Source organism: Panulirus ornatus, chromosome 63, assembly GCF_036320965.1.
Source record: "Panulirus ornatus isolate Po-2019 chromosome 63, ASM3632096v1, whole genome shotgun sequence".
In the NCBI taxonomy this organism is placed as follows: Eukaryota; Metazoa; Arthropoda; class Malacostraca; order Decapoda; family Palinuridae; genus Panulirus; species Panulirus ornatus.
Genome location: NC_092286.1, coordinates 15,859,241 through 15,882,235, shown reverse-complemented (window position 1 = coordinate 15,882,235; position 22,995 = coordinate 15,859,241). Strand labels below are relative to the sequence as shown.

Below are 22,995 nucleotides of genomic sequence, written 5' to 3'. Positions count from 1 at the left end.
TTTAAGCCGTTTCGAAACCTACATCCTTACCCAGACCTCCAGCAAACATTCCATTGTCAAACGTTTCTCTGTTCTTTGCACCTTTTTACCTATATATGTGTCCTGACATTGAGTTCGGACTTCCCATATAACATGGCGAAAGTTGAAAAAGAATTATGAAAATGTATAACCCTTCTCTCATACCCCAGCGACAGCCCTAAGCCCACTCCTTTCTGTTGTTCGCTTTGACACATATGGCAACGGGTGTCATCCAGAATGACGAACGGGGTAAAAAGTTACAAGGAAAAACTGGAAACAAGAATCAGGGATTTTGCTCCTCACAAGTAGTGTCGACAACGTCTTCTCGTGAAGAAAACGTTGTCGACACTACATGAGAGGAATAAATTCCTAGCTCTTGTTCTGAGGCTGATCAAGACGTTGTCGACACCACTTGAGTAGAATAAATTCCTAACTGTTGCTTTCACGCTGAAGAAGAGACGTTGTCGACACCATTTGAAAAGAATAGATTCCTAGCCCTTGCTTTCACTGTCCGTTGCTACATTTTACTCTTGTTTTAACGTGTGTAAATTTCTTTTCCTGATTCAAGCATCTGTCCTTGCCTACTTCATACTCGTTTTCATAGTCTATCAACTGCCATGAATTCGCCATTGGCTATAGGAGATTTGCATGTACATTACCAATGCTCCGCTGAGCTTAGAGATTCATTCTCAATATCTAGATGTGGCAACACAGGCGTGTCAGTCTGTAAATCCACCTTTCCGATCTCTTGTCTCTTGTGATGTCCTTCGTTTCTTTCCTATCTCTTGTCCTTCGTTCCTCTATCTCTTCATTATATATTTGTCGCTTGTAATCAACAGATTATGCCTTTATGATATGGATGTTCATTCATCGCTCTACAGAAAGTGGAGAATAAGGGGTTGCTCACACCTGTTTAGTGGTTATTGGCACAACAAAAAGGTTGGCAATGATCCCGTTTAAAAACCACATCACAGTGTGACCAGCATACTATGGCCAGTTATGATCCCCGCCTGGTATATAGAAGTCCTTATCCATTTGCAAAGAGCAAATGTCAGATAGAGTCACCTCATTTATGTCCTGACTGTTGAAAATACATAAGATGTACGGCACTCTTAACCATGTCATTTCGAGGGTATTGTACCAAACTTGGCGTCATATTCGGAGTGTGTGTGTGTGTGTGTGTTTACCTAATTGTATTTACTTCCTCGTACATGGTTGGAAGCACTTTGATTTCCTAAGCGCCAACTCGAATTCTTGCATTCTTATCACAAAGGCTTTTATTTTCTTTTTTTTTCTCAATTTTCCTGTGGTACTTGCCTTTACTTCCTTAGCACTCGGCTTAATCCACGCATCTACAACTCTGTTGTGGAAGACATGCTTCCGCTCACGTCCTTTCGTTCACTCTTCCTACCTGACTGCTGATCATTCCTTCTTATTTCCTCTCGCTCTAATTCTATACCGAATTTCAAGATCTGTAATATGTTAAGTAGGATGTCATGGTTCCCTGGAGATCTCTTGTGTAGTTTCAGTTTCTGCCGCCTCTCTCTCTCTCTCTCTCTCTCTCTCTCTCTCTCTCTCTCTCTCTCTCTCTCTCTCTCTCTCTCTCTCTCTCTCTCTCTCTCTCTCTCTCTCTCTCTCTCTCTCTCTCTCTCTCTCTCTCTCTCTCTCTCTCTCTCTCTCTCTCCGAGTAGCGCAGCCAATCCACTAAAAATGCTGACACCTCACTGCTTGTTGTAGAAGGGATGAAGTGAACGATCTTGTCCAGCGAGCGATGGACTTCGATGGTCAAGTTCGTAGTTTACGAACAAGAGGTCCTTCCTGCTGGGGTGGGGTGGGGTGAGGAGGTTAAGACGTCTGATGTCTACTAAATTCCCCAGGTGTTTTTGCTGACTCTGTCATATCCTGTCCTGTTAGGATAGCTCCTTTTTCATTGTTTCATGTCCTAGTTCTTTCTTATGTTCTAGATCTGATGACAATCCATTTTTCCTTCTTCTACTTTCAACAGACCCATAGAATCTAACAAGAGGATAGGAAAGGTAGTTATATTTTAGAGATGAGTTTTGCTTCCGTAACATTTCATTGCTTAACCAAACAAAAAAGCTCAGGTTTATGCCAATTAGGCTCAGTGTTACGTCAACTATCGTATTATTGCAACTGTTTATCTCCTACTGTCTAACCAAAGTACGTAAGATACAAACAGTAAGGGAACAAAGCCCAGACGTAAGCTGTAACGAAACGTGAGCAAAGTAGAACTCAGCTGGGGCTTATCGTAACCGTCCCCTCCCATCCTCAAAGGCCACGATGGATGATGAGAAAAGAAAAAAGGAAGACTAATATAAGGTCCCAGGACTGACAATTTACAGTGACAGCCATGGACGTTCGCTACAAGATTTATACCTCTCCTTGGGGTCTGGACACCTCGTCCCTCTCCAGCGGATTGACAAGTCCCACAGTCCCCGGCGTCCCCTTCGTCAGGTAGGTCGGCCTCGGACGCAGTAACAGACGTCGCCTCACAAACGACCGGTTGATGTGTTCGAGAGCTTTGCTCAACTGAGGGTGGTAGTAAGTGCGAGCTACGAATGACGCCAGTAAGGAGGTCATATTTGTCTCTCATAAAGCGTAGATTGATGGCTAGATGACATCGACCGCATGAGAACGAATGTACGACTCTTGAGCACGAATATAAAGGATCGCTGAGCACGATGATATGATCCTTGAGTATGATACCGTGGCTTTCGAGGTCATATCATCATACCCCAGGGCTGCAGGGTCGTGCTTAAGGCTTGTGCCGTCGTGCACAAGGCTCATACAATCGTGCTCCTGAGGTCAAGGTATATGATCATCTCCGTCGAACTTAAATGCTTTGGCTTTTCGCAGTAACAGTTGTGCTGCTGCAGTCGCCACAATATTCGTTGCAAGACTCGTGTTAAAAATGAACAAATCGTGCTGATATATTTTGGTTTACGTCATTCCTGCGTTAGATGTATCATCACACTGTCTGTTACTGTATTTGTGTATGTGTGTGTGTGTGTGTGTGTGTGTGTGTGTGTGTGTGTGTGTGTGTGTGTGTGTGTGTGTGTGTGTGTGTGTGTGTGTGTGTGTGTGTGTCTAATTATCTGTCCTCAATCTCTCTTGACAGGGAGGGGAGAGTGTTCTACGTTCTATTTCTATTTCTTGAACTTTCTCAACAACCACACTTTTTATCTGCTATCATATTGTTATCACTCATGCTGAATTCATTCCAGTCGTCCATTACACTTACACTATGAAAACACTTCTTTACATCTTTTATAACAAGTTTCTTGCTTCATATCGTGTTATGGCTTTCGGTTGCATCGATCCAAACTGGTTCCAAAATTCAAACTTTTGTGATCAGATCAGTCCTTACTCTTCTCTCTTCCATATTTTTTTTTCCCGGAGGGCATTCTTACTTCACACTGTAAGTCAGTAACTTAATTCTAGTATCATCATCGCCGCGATCCTCTGGTCCTTGTCTGTGAGTCCAATGTCCTACTTAAACTGTGAGGACCATCGTTGAGAAGCATATACAAAATGTTGGCCTAATATAAAATGTGAACAGTTAGATGACTATGCTCTATCCATTAACTAACATCGGATTCCGATAATTGACGGAAGACATTATGTCTCGTTTATAATTTACGTAAAGTGGGACTCTGGCGACCAACTAAGCACATCATAAACTCCAATCCCTCTGCCAAATGACATGCTTATCGAGACCTTCTGCACTGCGTCCTATCCTCTTTACTTTGCTGCTATTTGGGTTGGATTCCACTAACCATTGATCGGACTAACTTTAGAGTCTATTAAGGATCTCTTGTAAGTTCACGCAATGCTCTTTGCTCTTTACTTGCCTCATAACCCCTGGCATCATCGTTAAACGTAATCAGGCTTGAGTTATGTCCGTCTGGACATAGTTAAAGGAGAGTAATAGTCCCTAAACCGATTTCCACTGGCACACCAATAGCGACTCCAACCTATTTCAAAAAGGGCTCCTCTGACATGAGTCTTTTGTATCACTTCCATGTAAGTATATTTCTATCCATCGAAGGAAACCCATCCTTTCTTGCCTGAAGGTCCAGCACTTTCATCAGACTCCCAAGTTGCACTGTGTCAAATGCTTTCTGGTAGTCCTGACGCACACAATTCATCAATCCTTTTCTTTTGTATTAAAATGGAGATTTGTCCTTTTCCCTAAATCTGTTTTGAGTCTCGCTTATGTAGTTTCTTCTTGCACTTTGTCGTTCATTACCGTTCTGATTTGTCTCTCTCCAGTGTATTAAAAGCCACAGTCGTCAGAGAGAGATCAGTATGTAATTTAGTGCAACGTCCCTGTCTCCTTTCGTAAAGATGGATAGAACATTTGCTCTATTTCCCTCCCTTGGTCCTCTAGCTCCCTCCAATGACGTACTGAACAACATATTCAAGCGATGCGTTAAACTATATCCTATTTTTTTTCAGCATATATGTGGATACTTCATGAGGATTAGAATCCTTAAATAGGTCAAGGTCCTTCAGGAGTCTGTCTATGCTTCACCTATACAACCTCACTGCTCTTCAAGACCTCTTCCCCGTATCACCCCATTGGTGTTGTTAATACAGTATCTTGCACTATGGAAACACTTTTCAACTTGACGTTCACCTCGTATGGCTATACTTGATCCTTGGCGACTCTCTCGTCCGTAAGCCGTAGCCTGATTAACTGCTCCTTGACTGGCATTTTATGGAAATGTTTAATTTTATTGGAATTTGCAGAAAAAACAATTGGATTGCCTCCTATCTTTCCCGCAATAACCATTTCTCAGTTTGTTGTCTCCATCTTTCTTATCCCACTGGAATCATTCCTTTCCATCTTATGCCTGTCAAATTCTGGCTGCCAGTAGCGTATCTTCTCCCACAGCACATACCTGATATCCGTCGTTTCATTTGACGTCTTTTACTAGATCAGTTTTCTCTCTTTTTCAACCTTCCGTCTGTATTTACACTTGAAGATACCCAGGTTTCTCTATTGTACATTTCACTAAACCTTTTCGTAACATTGATCTATATCAAGACTGCAAACATCCAGTTGTTGACAAAGTAATCCTCTAGCTCCAAACATCCGGTTGTTGACAAAGAAATCCTCTAGTTCTGTGTGATTTTCACAAATATATATCTCCACTTTGAATCTGATTTCCTCTTTTAATCTTTATATTGTCTCACTTACTACACTGTCAAGCTCAAAATTTACTTGATCACTTTTTCCAATCGTATTGTCGTATCATGTTTAGTGCCACAGTGTATAAAGGTAACATCTTGTAATGATGGTGTATCAGCCCCTCTGATTTTAGTGTATTCATTGACCTGCTAAGTTTAGGAAATTCTTCTGCATACACTCAGTAAACTTATGACGCCATAACTCTCTATTTCCATGAGATTCTAAGTTCTTCTAACCCGTCTCCTTATGATTATAATACTCCATGAGTGGAACTTTAGTATCTATCAGGTGTGCGTGTCTCACTGCTTCATGCATCATCCTATTCGACCTTTCACTGTTATCTCTGTATATTTCTTTCGGTTCATCAAGATTCTTTTCGGAGGATGTTAGATTATCAGCACCGCTGTGCAACGTTTTACGTACAATTATGCTTCACATAATATACTATTGGAATGGGTCGTTTTCCCGGAATTTCCTGAAACATACACCTGTCTTGTATTAGCCCTTACGTTCGTACCCTGGTCTTTTTTTTTTTCAGTCCCGAAGATTTTGTGAACATCGCCACCAATAGATGGCAGTGGTGAGGCCTTTGAGGTTCCCTAAACTCCCAATAGAGTTCGCACCCACTTCCTCTCATTTCTTCTCCAGCTGTGCTTAGAGAAACTTGTGGCTTCTTGTACCTTGGGAAGCGAAAGATCTCACGGTACTAAAGTAATCTGTATTTTCTGGGTTGAATTATCTCTATCATTTTGCATTTATCACACAGTAAGAGTTTTAAGAGTTTCTTTATCACAAAATATGGAGCAAGAAAGTGACGACAATTTGTAGTACCAGTGGTAAGCTCATGTCACAATCAGCTTTACATCCAGTGATTTTCAGAGTCAAACGATGATATCGTAAATAGAATGATCAAAATATGCCGCTAGTTTATGTCTGTGAATGTAAGGCATATCAACCGATGTTGGCCAACAAATAATACTCTAATTCACACTCTGTCGCAAAAATGTCCTTAGCTCGAAAACATCTTTTCTTTTTTTTTATTTTGTGATGGTATCGTTTAAGTAGACACAGTGATAACAACCATCGTCAAACGAGTCGAAGTTAAGTGGTTTAGTCAGCAAAGAAAATTAGATGATTTTCGTTGTTACCCGGCAAATGATAAAGTTAGCTCGATATCATTCTTAGGAAAAAAACGAGATAAAAAAAGAGAGTATTTTTCTTGTATTAATCTTATTTTTTCTCTCCATCTTAGATAAAGTGATATCAAGCATCAGTTTGTGACGCTACCCATTAATACTGTATCAAGACTTTTAACACGTAAGATAACATGCTGGTGAACCATTCCAAGGATGTTTACTCGACAGACACAAAAAGATTTACTATTTTCCTCCTTTTCTTTTTTGGTGAGAGCAAGAGGGAGGGTGTGCGACCCAATGGCAGGAAAGTTATTTGAAACAGCACGGTTACTAACACATAATCAGTCCCACTCTATCTTTGTCTTGTTTTACCCTTCCAGACAGATTAGATCAGATCACATAATCCTAAGTAAGATTTTTCTACGCTACTCCACCAATATCAGATTTGCTTTCCCTAATACGATCCTTGAACTCTAGCTCTTATTTATACTTCTAGTACATATGGAAAGGCATAGAGTATTTTTAGTCTGAAATTCCGTGAACGTAGCATTTCTGACCATTGTGAAGCACTGATACAGCTGTAATGCACTTGAGCCTCATCTTAAACTTCCCGTTTTACGCCTTCTGGCCGTATTCTTTACTTCCCTATCTTTACTCCAACTCTCTATCACCTCTGGTGAATACCTCATTGAACTCCCTGTTAGACAATCTCGTAGCCCGCTTGAACATTAACGCCTGCCTACTTAATTCCACATTGCACGAAATCATTCATGGTTGTATCCTTATGTCTTAATTACATCTACCAATCCTCTTTGTTTCTCTTATGTTAGTAACTGCAATTACCATGTCATTAGTCTACATCAGTTTTACGTTCAGAATCTATTTCTTCCACTCCCTTTCTTCTCTGGCTAGAACATGGTCGTCTTTTACTCAAAAATTCATCGAAGACTCAAGTTTGTCTACCTCGTACTTCCTCACTGTTCCGTAATCTTAGTGCAACGCAGTTGTCAGGTAAGACCAGGGTCGCTAGTTTTACTCAGAAATATTCATATCCTCCCACAAGTGCTGACACTAAATACTCTACACTCTTTCACCCAGTCTAATAAGATTCTGTACTCTTTAATCCCAATCCCATCTGTCTAACCAGTCATGTATTTCTATGAGTTTTCTGATCTTCTCAGCACGTACTATTACTGCCTCTAATCATTAACTTTATAGTTTCTTGTGTACCTCTGTTTTCAGCGTCTTCAGGTCTCTGTTCGTCTGCGTCAGAAAAAAACCTTCTGTGTCTGCTCATCAGGCTCAGAATTTACTCCCTATTCCACACCCTCTATTATCAATGGTCTTTGATCTCTGCGTTATGAGCATTGTGTTTTCTTCTCCTACCTGCCTTAATGACGCCAAGAAAAGACTTTCTCGAAAATCTTTCTCTGGTGATATTCATTCAGGGCGACTCCCTGACTCTGGTTACATTTCCCCTGAATTCTTTCAATTGATTTGCTTTTGATATGATGCCGTATATTTATGTTTCCCAGTGTCATAATTTCCTCTTGGATCTAATGACGTTCTTTGATCTTTGATTTGTTTCTTCAGTTTATTAGTTTCTACTTCCTTCCTTCAATCGTAACTTCCAGTTTCATTTTACTGTGACTGTCAATAATTTCCCCTGACCTAATTTCTCAAGTTTATTCATTTTATGATTTTTGTCAATCCAGTGTAACGCCCTCACAATATATATATATATATATATATATATATATATATATATATATATATATATATATATATATATATATATATATATATATATATATATATATATATATATATATATATTTTTTTTTTTTTTTTTTTTTTTTATACTTTGTCGCTGTCTCCCGCGTTTGCGAGGTAGCGCAAGGAAACAGACGAAAGAAATGGCCCAACCCCCCCCCCCCCCCATACACATGTACATACACACGTCCACACACGCAAATATACATACCTACACAGCTTTCCATGGTTTACCCCAGACGCTTCACATGCCTTGCTTCAATCCACTGACAGCACGTCAACCCCTGTATACCACATGACTCCAATTCACTCTATTTCTTGCCCTCCTTTCACCCTCCTGCATGTTCAGGCCCCGATCACACAAAATCTTTTTCACTCCATCTTTCCACCTCCAATTTGGTCTCCCTCTTCTCCTCGTTCCCTCCACCTCCGACACATATATCCTCTTGGTCAATCTTTCCTCACTCATTCTCTCCATGTGCCCAAACCATTTCAAAACACCCTCTTCTGCTCTCTCAACCACGCTCTTTTTATTTCCACACATCTCTCTTACCCTTACGTTACTTACTCGATCAAACCACCTCACACCACACATTGTCCTCAAACATCTCATTTCCAGCACATCCATCCTCCTGCGCACATCTCTATCCATAGCCCACGCCTCGCAACCATACAGCATTGTTGGAACCACTATTCCCTCAAACATACCCATTTTTGCTTTCCGAGATAATGTTCTCGACTTCCACACATTTTTCAAGGCTCCCAAAATTTTCGCCCCCTCCCCCACCCTATGATCCACTTCCGCTTCCATGGTTCCATCCGCTGACAGATCCACTCCCAGATATCTAAAACACTTCACTTCCTCCAGTTTTTCTCCATTCAAACTCACCTCCCAATTGACTTGACCCTCACCCCTACTGTACCTAATAACCTTGCTCTTATTCACATTTACTCTCAACTTTCTTCTTCCACACACTTTACCAAACTCAGTCACCAGCTTCTGCAGTTTCTCACATGAATCAGCCACCAGCGCTGTATCATCAGCGAACAACAATTGACTCACTTCCCAAGCTCTCTCATCCCCAACAGACTTCATACTTGCCCCTCTTTCCAGGACTCTTGCATTTACCTCCTTTACAACCCCATCCATAAACAAATTAAACAACCATGGAGACATCACACACCCCTGCCGCAAACCTACATTCACTGAGAACCAATCACTTTCCTCTCTTCCTACACGTACACATGCCTTACATCCTCGATAAAAACTTTTCACTGCTTCTAACAACTTGCCTCCCACACCATATATTCTTAATACCTTCCACAGAGCATCTCTATCAACTCTATCATATGCCTTCTCCAGATCCATAAATGCTACATACAAATCCCTTTGCTTTTCTAAGTATTTCTCACATACATTCTTCAAAGCAAACACCTGATCCACACATCCTCTACCACTTCTGAAACCGCACTGCTCTTCCCCAATCTGATGCTCTGTACATGCCTTCACCCTCTCAATCAATACCCTCCCATATAATTTACCAGGAATACTCAACAAACTTATACCTCTGTAATTTGAGCACTCACTCTTATCCCCTTTGCCTTTGTACAATGGCACTATGCACGCATTCCGCCATATATATATTTTTTTTTTTTTTTTTATACTTTGTCGCTGACTCCCGCGTTTGCGAGGTAGCGCAAGGAAACAGACGAAAGAAATGGCCCAACCCTCCCCATACACATGTACATACACACGTCCACACACGCAAACATACATACCTACACAGCTTTCCATGGTTTACCCCGGACGCCTCACATGCCCTGATTCAATCCACTGACAGCACGTCAACCCCTGTATACCACATCGCTCCAATTCACTCTATTCCTTGCCCTCCTTTCACCCTCCTGCATGTTCAGGCCCCGATCACACAAAATCCTTTTCACTCCATCTTTCCACCTCCAATTTGGTCTCCCTCTTCTCCTCGTTCCCTCCACCTCCGACACATATATCCTCTTGGTCAATCTTTCCTCACTCATTCTCTCCATGTGCCCAAACCATTTCAAAACACCCTCTTCTGCTCTCTCAACCACGCTCTTTTTATTTCCACACATCTCTCTTACCCTTACGTTACTTACTCGATCAAACCACCTCACACCACACATTGTCCTCAAACATCTCATTTCCAGCACATCCATCCTCCTGCGCACAACTCTATCCATAGCCCACGCCTCGCAACCATACAACATTGTTGGAACTACTATTCCTTCAAACATACCCATTTTTGCTTTCCGGGATAATGTTCTCGACTTCCACACATTTTTCAAGGCTCCCAAAATTTTCGCCCCCTCCCCCACCCTATGATCCACTTCCGCTTCCATGGTTCCATCCGCTGCCATATATATATATATATATATATATATATATATATATATATATATATATATATATATATATATATATATATATATATATATATATATATATATATATATATATATATATATATATTTCTTTTTCTTTCTTTTATACTATTCGCCATTTCCCGCCTCAGCGAGGTAGCGTTAAGAACAGAGGACTGGGCCTCTGAGGGAATATCCTCACCTGGCCCCCTTCTCTGTTCCTTCCTTTGGAAAAAAAAAAAAAAACCTAGATCTCAACTCTTGGTCATGGAGACATTCTTTGCTTTACTTCATTGTTAGAATATTCGTCAAACGTGCCTATCGTTTCTTTAGTTTATATTAGTGTGTGTGTGTATGTGTGTGTGTGTGTGTTCTCTTTTGAACGCACCAGCCTGTCTGTCTATTTGTCAGTGTGTCTGTTTCTGTGTAATCACTCATCTGTCCTATTAGGGAGGGAGCTTCATATCCGTAGGAACCCATTCCCTGAACATTCTCTCCTGTTATAACTTTACGTTCCACTATCTCAAATCATATTTATGCTGTTTGCGTTAAGCATGTCCTCAGTCAGTCATTCCCTGTAATTCATCACACTAATCAACGTATTTCTTTGCAACTTTCTTTAACAATTTTATTATTCAGTTTCATGTTATGTCCTCTGGTTACTTTATCTCTTCATTTCTTAAAAGATCTGTTCGCGATCCATATCTTCGATCTTTCATCTTTTCTTAACTTAAAGTTATGTTTGTAATTACCAATTCGTGCTGTACGGGGAAAGGTTTATACACTCTTGTGTGTTTATGAATGTGATGTTTTGTGCGAGTGTGTGCGTGACTTATATTTATGATTACTGTATGTCTGTTACGGGGAGAGAGGGTTTTTACACCAGTGTTTCACCGTCTTTTAGCCTTAAGGGATATATAGATCATGTCTCTACACCAATATATGTGTATAAACACACACACACACACACACACACACACACACACACACACACCGGCCTAAGCAAAGCACCCATTTACTGACAAGCCCTAATGGAAGGAATAGGATGAACACCTTGGCTGGGTGTGGGCTGACTACCACTTCCAGGATACGAACCCATGTGGGGCCTAACTTGGGCAGGCTCGTGCTGACAAATATGAGAAATTCACAAGTATGTGTGTGTGTGTGTGTGTGTGTGTGTGTGTGTAATTAATTAGACCTTGATATGCCACGTTCCCGCCCTGCTCTTTGTTAGACTCCGACGCGAATAATTACTTATATTGTACCAGCGGGACATGGTAATGGCTGCCTCACTCCCTTTGGAAATTTACATCACTGTATTCCAGAAGGTTTGCAATATGAATGCTTGTGTGTGCGTGTGTGTGTGTGTGTGTGTGAGAGAGAGAGAGAGAGAGAGAGAGAGAGAGAGAGAGAGAGAGAGAGAGAGAGAGAGAGAGAGTGTGTTATTTCGTAGCCTTCACATATGCGAACATACATGCGTCCATACGCACATACATAACCTCATGCCTCATCTCGTCCAAACAGTCACACGAAGAAGACCGTACAGTAAGGCAGGCAAGCGTACCACCAGTGGTGCAACGTGCAAGCCAACAGCACCAGTATTACGGCTCCAATATCCAGAGAACAACCACTCCATAACCACTATAACCATCAAAGCCACATACAGGCAGAGGACCAAATGCCCGAAATCACTTGATCATCGCGAAATAAAACGAACCCTGTAAAAGCTTTTATATAAAATTCCATGAACATAGCTGGAAGTTCTTCTTCCCAATTAACACAGGAAATTGAAGCAATAAAACGAGATACCGCTGTTAGCTGAACCTGAATAATTGAGGGATTTGAATCTTTTATTTCCTCTATATTTTAGAATTTCTAGTTGCTCGCTCCTCCGCGGATCGCCGGGCCCACACAACCTTTGTGAACTAGTCGGCCACTCTCCTAGCAAGTAATTAGTAAATAATAGCAACTGTCATGCATGCAGTTATCATGCAAGATACACCATGAAAATACACCCGAGGATTAAAGCATGATTTGAGCAGTTAGAAAGACAGGGATATTTTGTACATTCACGTAATACAGAACAAAGTTTAGATGGGCTTAATATGAAGCTTGCCAACGAAAGGCAGATTACGAAAAGAACTTTATGATCAATACTACGTAACGTATGATGAATAAAGAACCAATAAAAAAAAGGACACGTTTATCGTAATGAATCAATACGATTCTTTCAAAATCATCCATCCTTCTCCTGAGGTTTTCCCCTCATCTCTGTTTTCCTCTTCAGCCAAACTGCAAGTAATCAAGTCAGACTTGGTCATCTCCTCCAGCTTGCCGGCTGCACAATCCCTCATCTTGCAAGTCATCCTCCCGGCCACATGCGGGCCGAAATAATGAGAGTTGCAGAATCCTTGACTCATACGATAGATATCTGAAATACACAGTTCGAGATCCCTCCCTCACCCTAGTGGAACTTCTCCCTCATGTTAGACCAGTACAATGGTCAATACCTTAATGACAGACGCTGTGCATTGGTCAGTAATCGTTTCTCGCAGAAAGTAATGTTGAATATCATATTATAAGTCTCATATGCATGAGTATTCTGAGTGCGGATACAAACGCGTGAAGGATGCATTTGTTACGTCTTCTGGTGTCATTTACGTAGACCATACACGATCCATCGGGAGGTCCTGCCATTGTTATATCGTGAGTTACCAAAGTTCCTGGCATTCCAACGTCATGCGAGTCATATTTCATCCGAGATCCCACTGGCTGATGTCCATATGTGCAGGAGGAGCCCCAGCTGCTCATACTGGACGAGGAACATGGGACCAGGTGCCTCCGGACCGTGTCAGTTTAGACCGTGGAAGATGTAAACAAGAATCTACTCACGTCTTGCTGTTGTAAGACTAACACGATCTGGTTATCCAGGCAGCCGCCATGGCACGGGTGAGGCCTCTCTCTCTCTCTCTCTCTCTCTCTCTCTCTCTCTCTCTCTCTCTCTCTCTCTCTCTCTCTCTCTCTCTCTCTCTCTCTCTCTCTCTCTCTCTCTCTCTCTCTCTCTCTCTCTCTCTCGTACTCCAGTGATGGTTGCAGTCATGCCTGGCGTCCAGAGGATGAGGTCTGTCCTCCTACACTCCAGCTTCCATCCTCACTATCATCATCATCATCATCATCATCCTTATCTCCACACTTCCATCATTGTATTCTCACCACCTCATAAGCCCTCCATCGTCATCTCAATCGCCATCATTCTTATCTCCATCCCTCCACCGCCATTACCTCCATCATCATTACATCATTATCGTCACACACACACACACACACAAGCTCTCTCTCTCTCTCTCTCCCCGCAACACAAATAGTAGTCACAAATGGTGATCATACACATCACTCATCATTTGCGAAGAAGAAACGCCCTAAATGAGAGGCAGTGCGTATCATCCGGGATTTCTCAGCCACAGGCTACAGATAACTCCTGAAGGCGGTCCTTGGTAACACCAAGACTCTTTCTTAAAAACAGATCCTGCGGTAATTGTAAATGAACAAATGAAGAAATGTATCAAAAATGTCGTACGACTTTGTATGAGCCTTTCATGTTTGTGCACATGTGAACCATTTGAGCCAAGAGGTACGACCCTTAGGCTCTCTACAACGACCCTGGTAGTGTGTTGTGTGTGTGAGTGTGTGTGTGGGGGGGTTGTGATGGCCTGGCATCTGACCTGAGCCTTAAGAATCATACCACTGGTTACGCCATCATAAGAAAGGGTCACACAGTCGTGGTCAGTGGTTGCTATATGCTCAGTGGGTAAACACCAACACCACACCATAATGGAGAGAGAGAGAGAGAGAGAGAGAGAGAGAGAGAGAGAGAGAGAGAGAGAGAGAGAGAGAGAGAGAGAGAGAGAGAGAGGGAGATCTACATGTTCATTTACGTAGACGATACCTTTCTACACTTCCTATCCAGCAAGTCATGAAATCTCCGTCGCAATACCTAGATATTTTTCCCCCGTTTTATAAGAACTTTTGGTAGGGTGTGTTGATCGAGTGATGTAGTTGACTGAGACATAGAGAGATACATTCCCCACACGAAATCAGAAGAGGAATTTGAAAAGATGTGGTCACGCCTTGGCATATTACTTTGTACAGAAACTACATTACCCAGGAACTTACTCGTGAAGGGAAGCAGTAACAGTGGCGTCCATTTACCTTTGTGTTTGTTGGTAGGCGATGAGTTCTGGGGTTGGTCCTCGCCGTCTGGGTCGGCGGTGGCCAAACTCTTGGCCAGGTGGGCCGAGCACCCGTTGGTCAGCCTGGCCAGCGAGCCACTCTGGTAGGGGGAAGAAGGAAGAAGAGCAGGCATGATTAAAACCAAAGGAGATGGACAGAAAGAAGATGGACAAAGGAGGAGGAAAGAGAGATGGAGGAAGCGGTAGTAAAGGTTATGGGTAGGGAAGAGATTAAAACGTATGACTTTTATCGTAGAGAATGTGGGTAATGGAGGGAAAATCATGGAGGGAGAATGGACGATAGATTTACCACGAAATATGACGGTGATACAAGGGTAATGCCAATAGACGGGCGTTGGGGGGGGGGAAGAGAGAGAGAGAGAGAGAGAGAGAGAGAGAGAGAGAGAGAGAGAGAGAGAGAGAGAGAGAGAGAGAGAGAGAGAGAGAGAGTAGCTGATAAACCAGTGAAATGATAGCGATAGCAGCACGTGAGACAATGAGTGCTTAGGGAACAAAAATCTATGAGAAAATGAGCCTAATTTCATATCAAATGTGAAATAGATTATCTACTATGGCCAACTTGTGGCAGAGACTACGATAAAATCGGTAATGATCATAGATGATTCAACACAGAACATCAATATAATATTTTCCTCCACTGAGTAACTAGATCTTAGACCATGAACTCATTCGCAGGGTGTTCGTCAAAACTTACACTAGTCGTTTAGAATTTCTAAGTAATAGAATAGATATATCTATAGCACTATCAAGTTGAGATACACCTCAGCAAACGACAGACTTCCACTCTCGGTCAGCCCTTAGAGTGCACTGGTTCGAAGGCCAATGCACTCAACAGGACTCAGAAGTGTTGAGCCATACAGTTTTCACGCAGGGAGCTCAAATGTTTTAGCTCCTGGCTACTGCTGGGCATCACGGGAAATAACCCATGGAGACCCCTCTCCTTACGGATATGAGAGGAAGGTTATTCAATTACAAGTGATCGAACAGTCATTTCTCTCTTATGAGTTCCATAGCCTGGAGGTAAGCGTTCCCAGCTCTCAGCTTCCATACGAATGACAGCGGTTCGAATCCATTTGGCAAAACAAGAAGGTACTGCATTTTCTATGAAAATCTGTATACATATATATATATATATATATATATATATATATATATATATATATATATATATATATATATATATATATATATATATATATACATACATATATATATATTTTTTTTTTCAAACTATTCGCCATTTCCCGCGTTAGCGAGGTAGCGTTAACAACTGAGAACTGGGCCTTTGAGGGAATATCCTCACCTGGCCCCCTTCTCTGTTCCTTCTTTTGGAAAATTAAAAAAAAATAATGAGAGGGGAGGATTTCCAGCTCCCCGCTCCCTCTCCTTTTAGTCGCCTTCTACGACACGCAGGGAATACGTGGGAAGTATTCTTTCTCCCCTATCCCCGGGGATAATATATATATATATATATATATATATATATATATATATATATATATATATATATATATATATATATATATATATATATATATATTGGAAAGGATCACAATTTTGCGCGTGATCAAGATATTCCTATGAGTCCACGGGGAAAATCAAACGCGATAAGTTCCCAAGTGCACTTTCGTGTAATAATCACATTATCAGGGGTGACACAAGAGAGAAATACAACAGTCAGTTGATATACAACGAAGACACGTAGCTAGGACGCCATTTCGTAAACATGCGATTGTCCAAGACAGACAACGAGCGCATCATAAACTTATTTTACAAATTTTATCAACAATGAAGTTATCCAATTTGTATAAACCATCACTAATATTAAGATCATAATTATATATATATATATATATATATATATATATATATATATATATATATCATACAAACCTCTAACAGCCAGGATCGAACCCAGGACCCCTGTGCAACAGGCGGGAGCGCTACCACTAGGATATGATCGCTCCTGATAGGAAAATAACTATTCGAATACTGTGTACTCGAATACCCTTCGTCTCACGTTGGTGAGCAACGGGGTCTACACCGGTCATTTTCCCATCAGGCTCACACAACCAGCAGATAGCATTTTACTGAACCTAACCGGACAAAGCAGGGGAATATGATCAAAGAGTGTATGAACGCGCCCCTTCACAGAACATACAAACCTCCAAAAGCCAGGATCGAACACGGGACTCCTGTGTAACAGGCGGGAACGCCACCGCTAGGCTATGATCGCCCCTAATAGGGAAATGAATATTCGAATACTATGTAATCGAATATATATATATATATATATATATATATATATATATATATATATATATATATATATATATATATATATAAACAAATTAAACAACCAAGGAGACATCACACCACCCTGCCGCAAACCTACATTCACTGGGAACCAATCACTTTCCTCTCTTCCTACACGTATACATGTCTTACTTCCTCGATAAAAACTTTTCACTGCTTCTAACAACTTGCCTCCCACGCCATATATTCTTAATACCTTCCACAGAGCATCTCTATCAACTCTATCATATGCCTTCTCCAGATAAATAAATGCTACATACAAATCCATTTGCTTTTCTAAGCATTTCTCACATACATTCTTCAAAGCAAACACCTGATCCACACATCCTCTAATACTTCTGAAACCACACTGTTCTTCCCCAATCTGATGCTCTGTACATGCCTTCACTCTCTCAATCAATACCCTCCCATATAATTTACCAGGAATACTCAACAAACTTATACCTCTGTAATTTGAGCACTCACTTTTATCCCCTTTCCCTTTGTACAATGGCACTATGCAAGCATTCTGGGAGCGTTGAAGAGTGTGTGGAAGTCGAGAACATTATCTCGGAAAGCAAAAATGGATATGTTTGAAGGAATAGTGGTTCCAACAATGTTGTATGGTTGCGAGGCGTGGGCTATGGATAGAGTTGTGCGCAGGAGGGTGGATGTGCCGGAAATGAGATGTTTGAGGACAATATGTGGTGTGAGGTAGTTTGATCGAGTAAGTAATAATAGGGTGAGAGAGATGTGTGGTAATAAAAACAGTGTGGTTGAGAGAGCAGAAGAGGGTGTTTTGAAGTGGTTTGGTCACATGGAGAGAATGAGTGAGGAAAGATTGACAAAGAGGATATATGTGTCAGAGGTAGAGGGAACAAGGAAAAGTGGGAGACCAAATTGGAGGTGGAAGGATGGAGTGAAAAAGGTTTTGAGTGATCGGAGCCTGAACATGCAGGAGGGTGAAAAGCGTGCAAGGAATAGAGTGAATTGGAACGATGTGGTATACCGGGGCCGACGTGCTGTCAATGGATTGAACCAGGGCATGTGAAGCGTCTGGGGTAAACCATGGAAAGTTCTGTGAGGCCTGAATGTGGAAAGGGAGCTGTGGTTTCGGTGCATTATTGCATGACAGCTAGAGACTGAGTGTTAACGAATGGGGCCTTTGTTGTCTTTTCCTAGCACTACCTCGCACACATGAGGGGGGATGGAGTTGTTATTACATGTGTGGCGAGGTGGCGATGGGAATGAATAAGGGCAGACAGTATGAATTATGTACACGTGTATATATGTATATGTCTGTGTGTGTATGTACATGTATATTGTATATGTATATTGTATATGTATATTGCGTGTGTGGACGTGTATGTATATACATGTGTATGAGGGTTGGTTTGGCCATTCTTTCGTGTGTTTCCTTGCGCTACCTCGCTAACGCGGGAGACAGCGACAAAGCAAAATAAATAAATGAAATACATATATATATATATATATATATATATATATATATATATATATATATATATATATACATCTGTTTGTAAGTTCCTGCATAGAAGCTGTTAAGCAATGGGATCCAAAACAACAGATATGCAATACTCTCCTGTGCAACGAACGTGATATATACAACCGTGCAACACTGTCCGTCGTTGCTAAGCGGAAGCGTGAATATAAACTCTTCATCGGTTCAGCCAATCAAAACTAATTACGCCCCGCGCAACGCATTATTCACTGCCAGTCGCTGGATGGCAACACTGGGAGGCGTCCCTTGTCTGCACTTCCACAAGCGCCTCTCTCTCTCTCTCTCTCTCTCTCTCTCTCTCTCTCTCTCTCTCTCTCTCTCTCTCTCTCTCTCTCTCTCTCTTCTTCCCTTGGCTCGTGGTAGTTTAGCAAGAGACATGTTCACCGTCAGAGCTCCCGGGTAAAGGATAGAGCAGTACAGAGCAAATGTATATCGCCGTAGATCGCTGCAAAAGGCTACGGGCAACTCAGTGAGTCGATGCTAACATCAGTGTTGTATTGGGAGGGTAGCTAGGGATTGCATTATGGTAGGTCATTGCTCTGTGTGTGTGTGTGTGTGTGTGTGTGTGTGTGTGCCTTAGGCAGTCTGGGTAAGACATGTGCTCCCACTCTTTCACCTCCGTCTTTCGTTTGCCATTCTATTCACCTTTTCCTCCATGCAAGTTGCATCTTTCCTGCCTGAGAAAAGCGAACGGACACACACATATATATATATATATATATATATATATATATATATATATATATATATATATGTATATATATATATATATATATATATATATATATATATATATATATATATATATATATATCATCCACGTTTTTACACCCGTTTCCTTGTACTCCTCCCTCTGTCCAGTGACGATGATGCAGCCTCACCAAAAAAAAAAGGGGATCTAATTCCCTTGCACTTGCAAGAGGAATTCGATACTACCTCGGGAGAGAGAGAGAGAGAGAGAGAGAGAGAGAGAGAGAGAGAGAGAGAGAGAGAGAGAGAGAGAGAGAGTCTTCATGGTTACATTGCCTGCGTCGGCAGTACCCATCATTTTCGGCCATATCTTCAGGCCCAGGAAATGTTCACACCACACTTGGCAAGCTCAAACTACGCCTGAGCTTCGACCCCCTCCTGGGGTGCGTCGTAAATAACTGCTACCATATGAAACCCCCGCCATTTACCTCCATGCACAACACGCCACGAGCAAGGACGGCGAATACAGAGAGGAAAAGAATTTCTCTCGAAGTTCCACCTACGCGCTGTCCCTTAAATGAGAATTTCGTAAATATCTTAATCGTCGCACCACTAGCTGGAGGCTCGAGTCACGGTGTGAGATATTTCGTTCATATGCTTCACCTTCACGACACAGAAAGACACTTGCCAACCTCTGGCACCGCAACATCACCAAAACTGCGACGCCAAAAGTTCTTCACCAATATATATATATATATATATATATATATATATATATATATATATATATATATATATATATATATATATATATATATAATTTCCGCCAGAGAATATGCACGTTACAAAAATCCTATGTGCGATAAGTTATCCAGCCTCTCTCTCTCCCTCCCCAGGTGCAGTAAACGACCAGACTTCCCACCGGAACCTTGTAACCAGATCAGACTGATCATATCCTCGACAAAATAATTCAGACAAGAACCTCGGTGGAGAGGAGAAGCGTACGAGAGAGTCAGGCAAGTCTGATAAGGATACTGAGGGAGTCCGGACGTGTTTAATGCTATACTGTACAGCAGTGACAGGCGAAAAGGGTCTGTGCTTGGAAAGCACAAAGGAAATTATATCAACCATGTTGGGGAGACTTTGGGTACGCGTCATTACGATTACGTAAAGACGTTCTCGATTGGCCATCTGCTGCTGTGTGTGTGTGTGTGTGTGTGTGTGTGTGTGTGTGTGTGACCCGTAAACGTAAGGCTGTGGGCACTGATGGAGGGGAGTGGTGATGAGGGGCAGATGTAGGCAGGATCCTACAAGAGATGATGATGCAGCTTGTGATGTTGCTGGGGGGCAAGAGATGCAGCAGCAGTAGGTGATGCAGAGCAGAAGCTGCAGCACGACTTGCCGCAGGGGAAGGAATGAGGGGAAAACATAAATAAATGCTGCTCTGATGAAGTTAGAACAGTTAACGGTATTGGAAGAAGGAAGGAAATCTGTTTCGTCTATACATTTCTCTCTTCTCTTTTGATTGCGTTGTGAGGACAGTCGGCTACGGCATATTTTTCCAAAGGTTGCGCGTAACATATATGGTTACATATTCTGCTGCATGTAGATGATTAACCAGCTATAAACTACCGCTCTTATTTCATTAATTTACCTCTGCTAGAAGAGACTCTCTCTCTCTCTCTCTCTCTCTCTCTCTCTCTCTCTCTCTCTCTCTCTCTCTCTCTCTCTCTCTCTCTCTCTCTCTCTCTCTCTCTCTCTCTCTCTCTCTCTCTCCCCCCGCCAAAGAGAATAAAAGTATGGCTGATAAGCTTCATGTGAACCATTGGTACATGACATTAATCTGTCAGCAGCACTGCTCAAGGTCCCGTGAAGCATGCTGTGTGCCCCGGTAAATGATGAAGAAAACAAGCAGTTATCTCTGCTAGATGAAACTCTTTCCATACAGTTGTAGGCAACTGAAGAACGAATGATATCATGCTTATTCTCCCACATATTACTCTCCCACATATCAGTCTCCCACATATATTCTTGTGGTGAGCGCCACTCGTTAGCCGTACCTCTTAACAAAATCTCTTTGTGAGTATTGAGGAGATAGATTGAAATCTCCGCCAGATAGATTACGTGGGTGACTAAATGCAACGTATATTGCGAAAGAAAATACAGTGGATCCACTAGCCACGATGGTGGCTCTAGGTGGTGGGGAGGACGCCCCAGCCGCTTGAGGACATCACTGTGATAAGAACGTTGCACTGTCTCAGTTCTCACACACCCGAGGCTCTCACACACTACTCAAGGTAAGACCAAGCAACGCCATCTTGACCGAGAAGTTCTAAAGAACTAAAATACTTACTGGCAAGTGTAGCACCTCGGGAGCTGTAGATAAGACTGAGATGCGAGTGAGAATAATTCAACGACAGATGTCTGTCTCCTGTAAACATTGAAGGTATGTATACCTTCGGAGAGAAAGTACAGACTACTTGCATTCTATGCCGATCGTAGTTTTCTGTGTTAAGATATAAGTAAAGGGACTTTGACCAACTGAGTTTTGTGGGGAGAGAGGTTACTTTACGTAAAGGAAGTTTAAGGACATTACTCCTCAGATACACAGTCGTTTTCCCATTCGATGATGCTAATAGAGTGCTGCAAAGTTATATGTAACAAGAAGAAGAAAGAAAACTGGAGTTAAACATGATTCTGGTGTAAATACCTGAGGAAGAGATATCCAGATGGCATTAAGGTCAAAGAATGTTAAGATACAGATTCTCTCGATAGTTTGATCACGAAAACGGAATAGAAAAGATAACTCGAAATGCCATTAAGTGTACTTTACAATATGCTGCATTTTAGTTCTACAATATGCCACGTAATCGCAAGGGCATAAAGCGTAAATATACTCCTAAAAAAATTATGTTCGTAATCTATTAGCTAGGGAATGACCAAGCTTGAGCGAATCAAAACTTTATTTATATTTCCGCACCACAAAATTGTTACAGCCGCCTGAGTCATGAATCATTCTGGATTTTTATTCATATGAATGACCATCTCTTTTTCACACAACGTAATTTCATCGCTGCTGTCCACCCTAACTCTCACATCCATGCAGCTCTGACCCCAGCTCAGAACGTGGTCAACAGCTGAACAGACGTAAAACGGTAACAATACGACCTGCAACTACCGTTAACCTTCGAAATTACCTTATAATTATAGTGGAAGGAAGAAGGGAAGATGTAGGCAATTACTTTATAGTATAAGGAAGAAGGGAAGATGTAGGCAATTACTTTATAGTATAAGGAAGAAGGGAAGATGTAGGCAATTACTTTATAGTATAGGGAAGAAGGGAAGATTTAGGCAATTACTTTATAGTATAAGGAAGAAGGGAAGATGTAGGCAATTACTTTATAGTATAAGAAAGAAGGAAAGATGTAGGCAATTACTTTATAGTATAAGGAAGAAGGGAAGATGAAGGCAAAGCTTGCTAGCACATCATAGGTCTGGTCGATGAATATAACATCGCAGACGACGGAGCTGAACTCATATAGATAATGCAGACCATTGATCAGCGTAAAGACTGTCCCAGTAGAATATGGCCTCTCGGCCACGTCAAAGAGACAGTTAATATTAATCCATCTCTCGTCGATCTACTTATCGGACCGAAAAGGCAGTCCTTTGGCGACTTGAAAGAATACCACGTGC

At 41.7% G+C, this 22,995-nt stretch overlaps 1 protein-coding gene across 1 annotated transcript in view; it reads right to left on the bottom strand.

Moving 5' to 3' along the window:
- LOC139745982 (uncharacterized) overlaps nucleotides 1-22,995 on the bottom strand; it is a 168,439-nt gene that overhangs the window by 49,355 nt on the left and 96,089 nt on the right. The window contains exon 4 of the mRNA XM_071656742.1: nucleotides 14,752-14,872. Within this exon, the coding sequence (XP_071512843.1) occupies nucleotides 14,752-14,872 (121 nt within the window). The remainder of the gene's footprint in view (nucleotides 1-14,751; nucleotides 14,873-22,995) is intronic.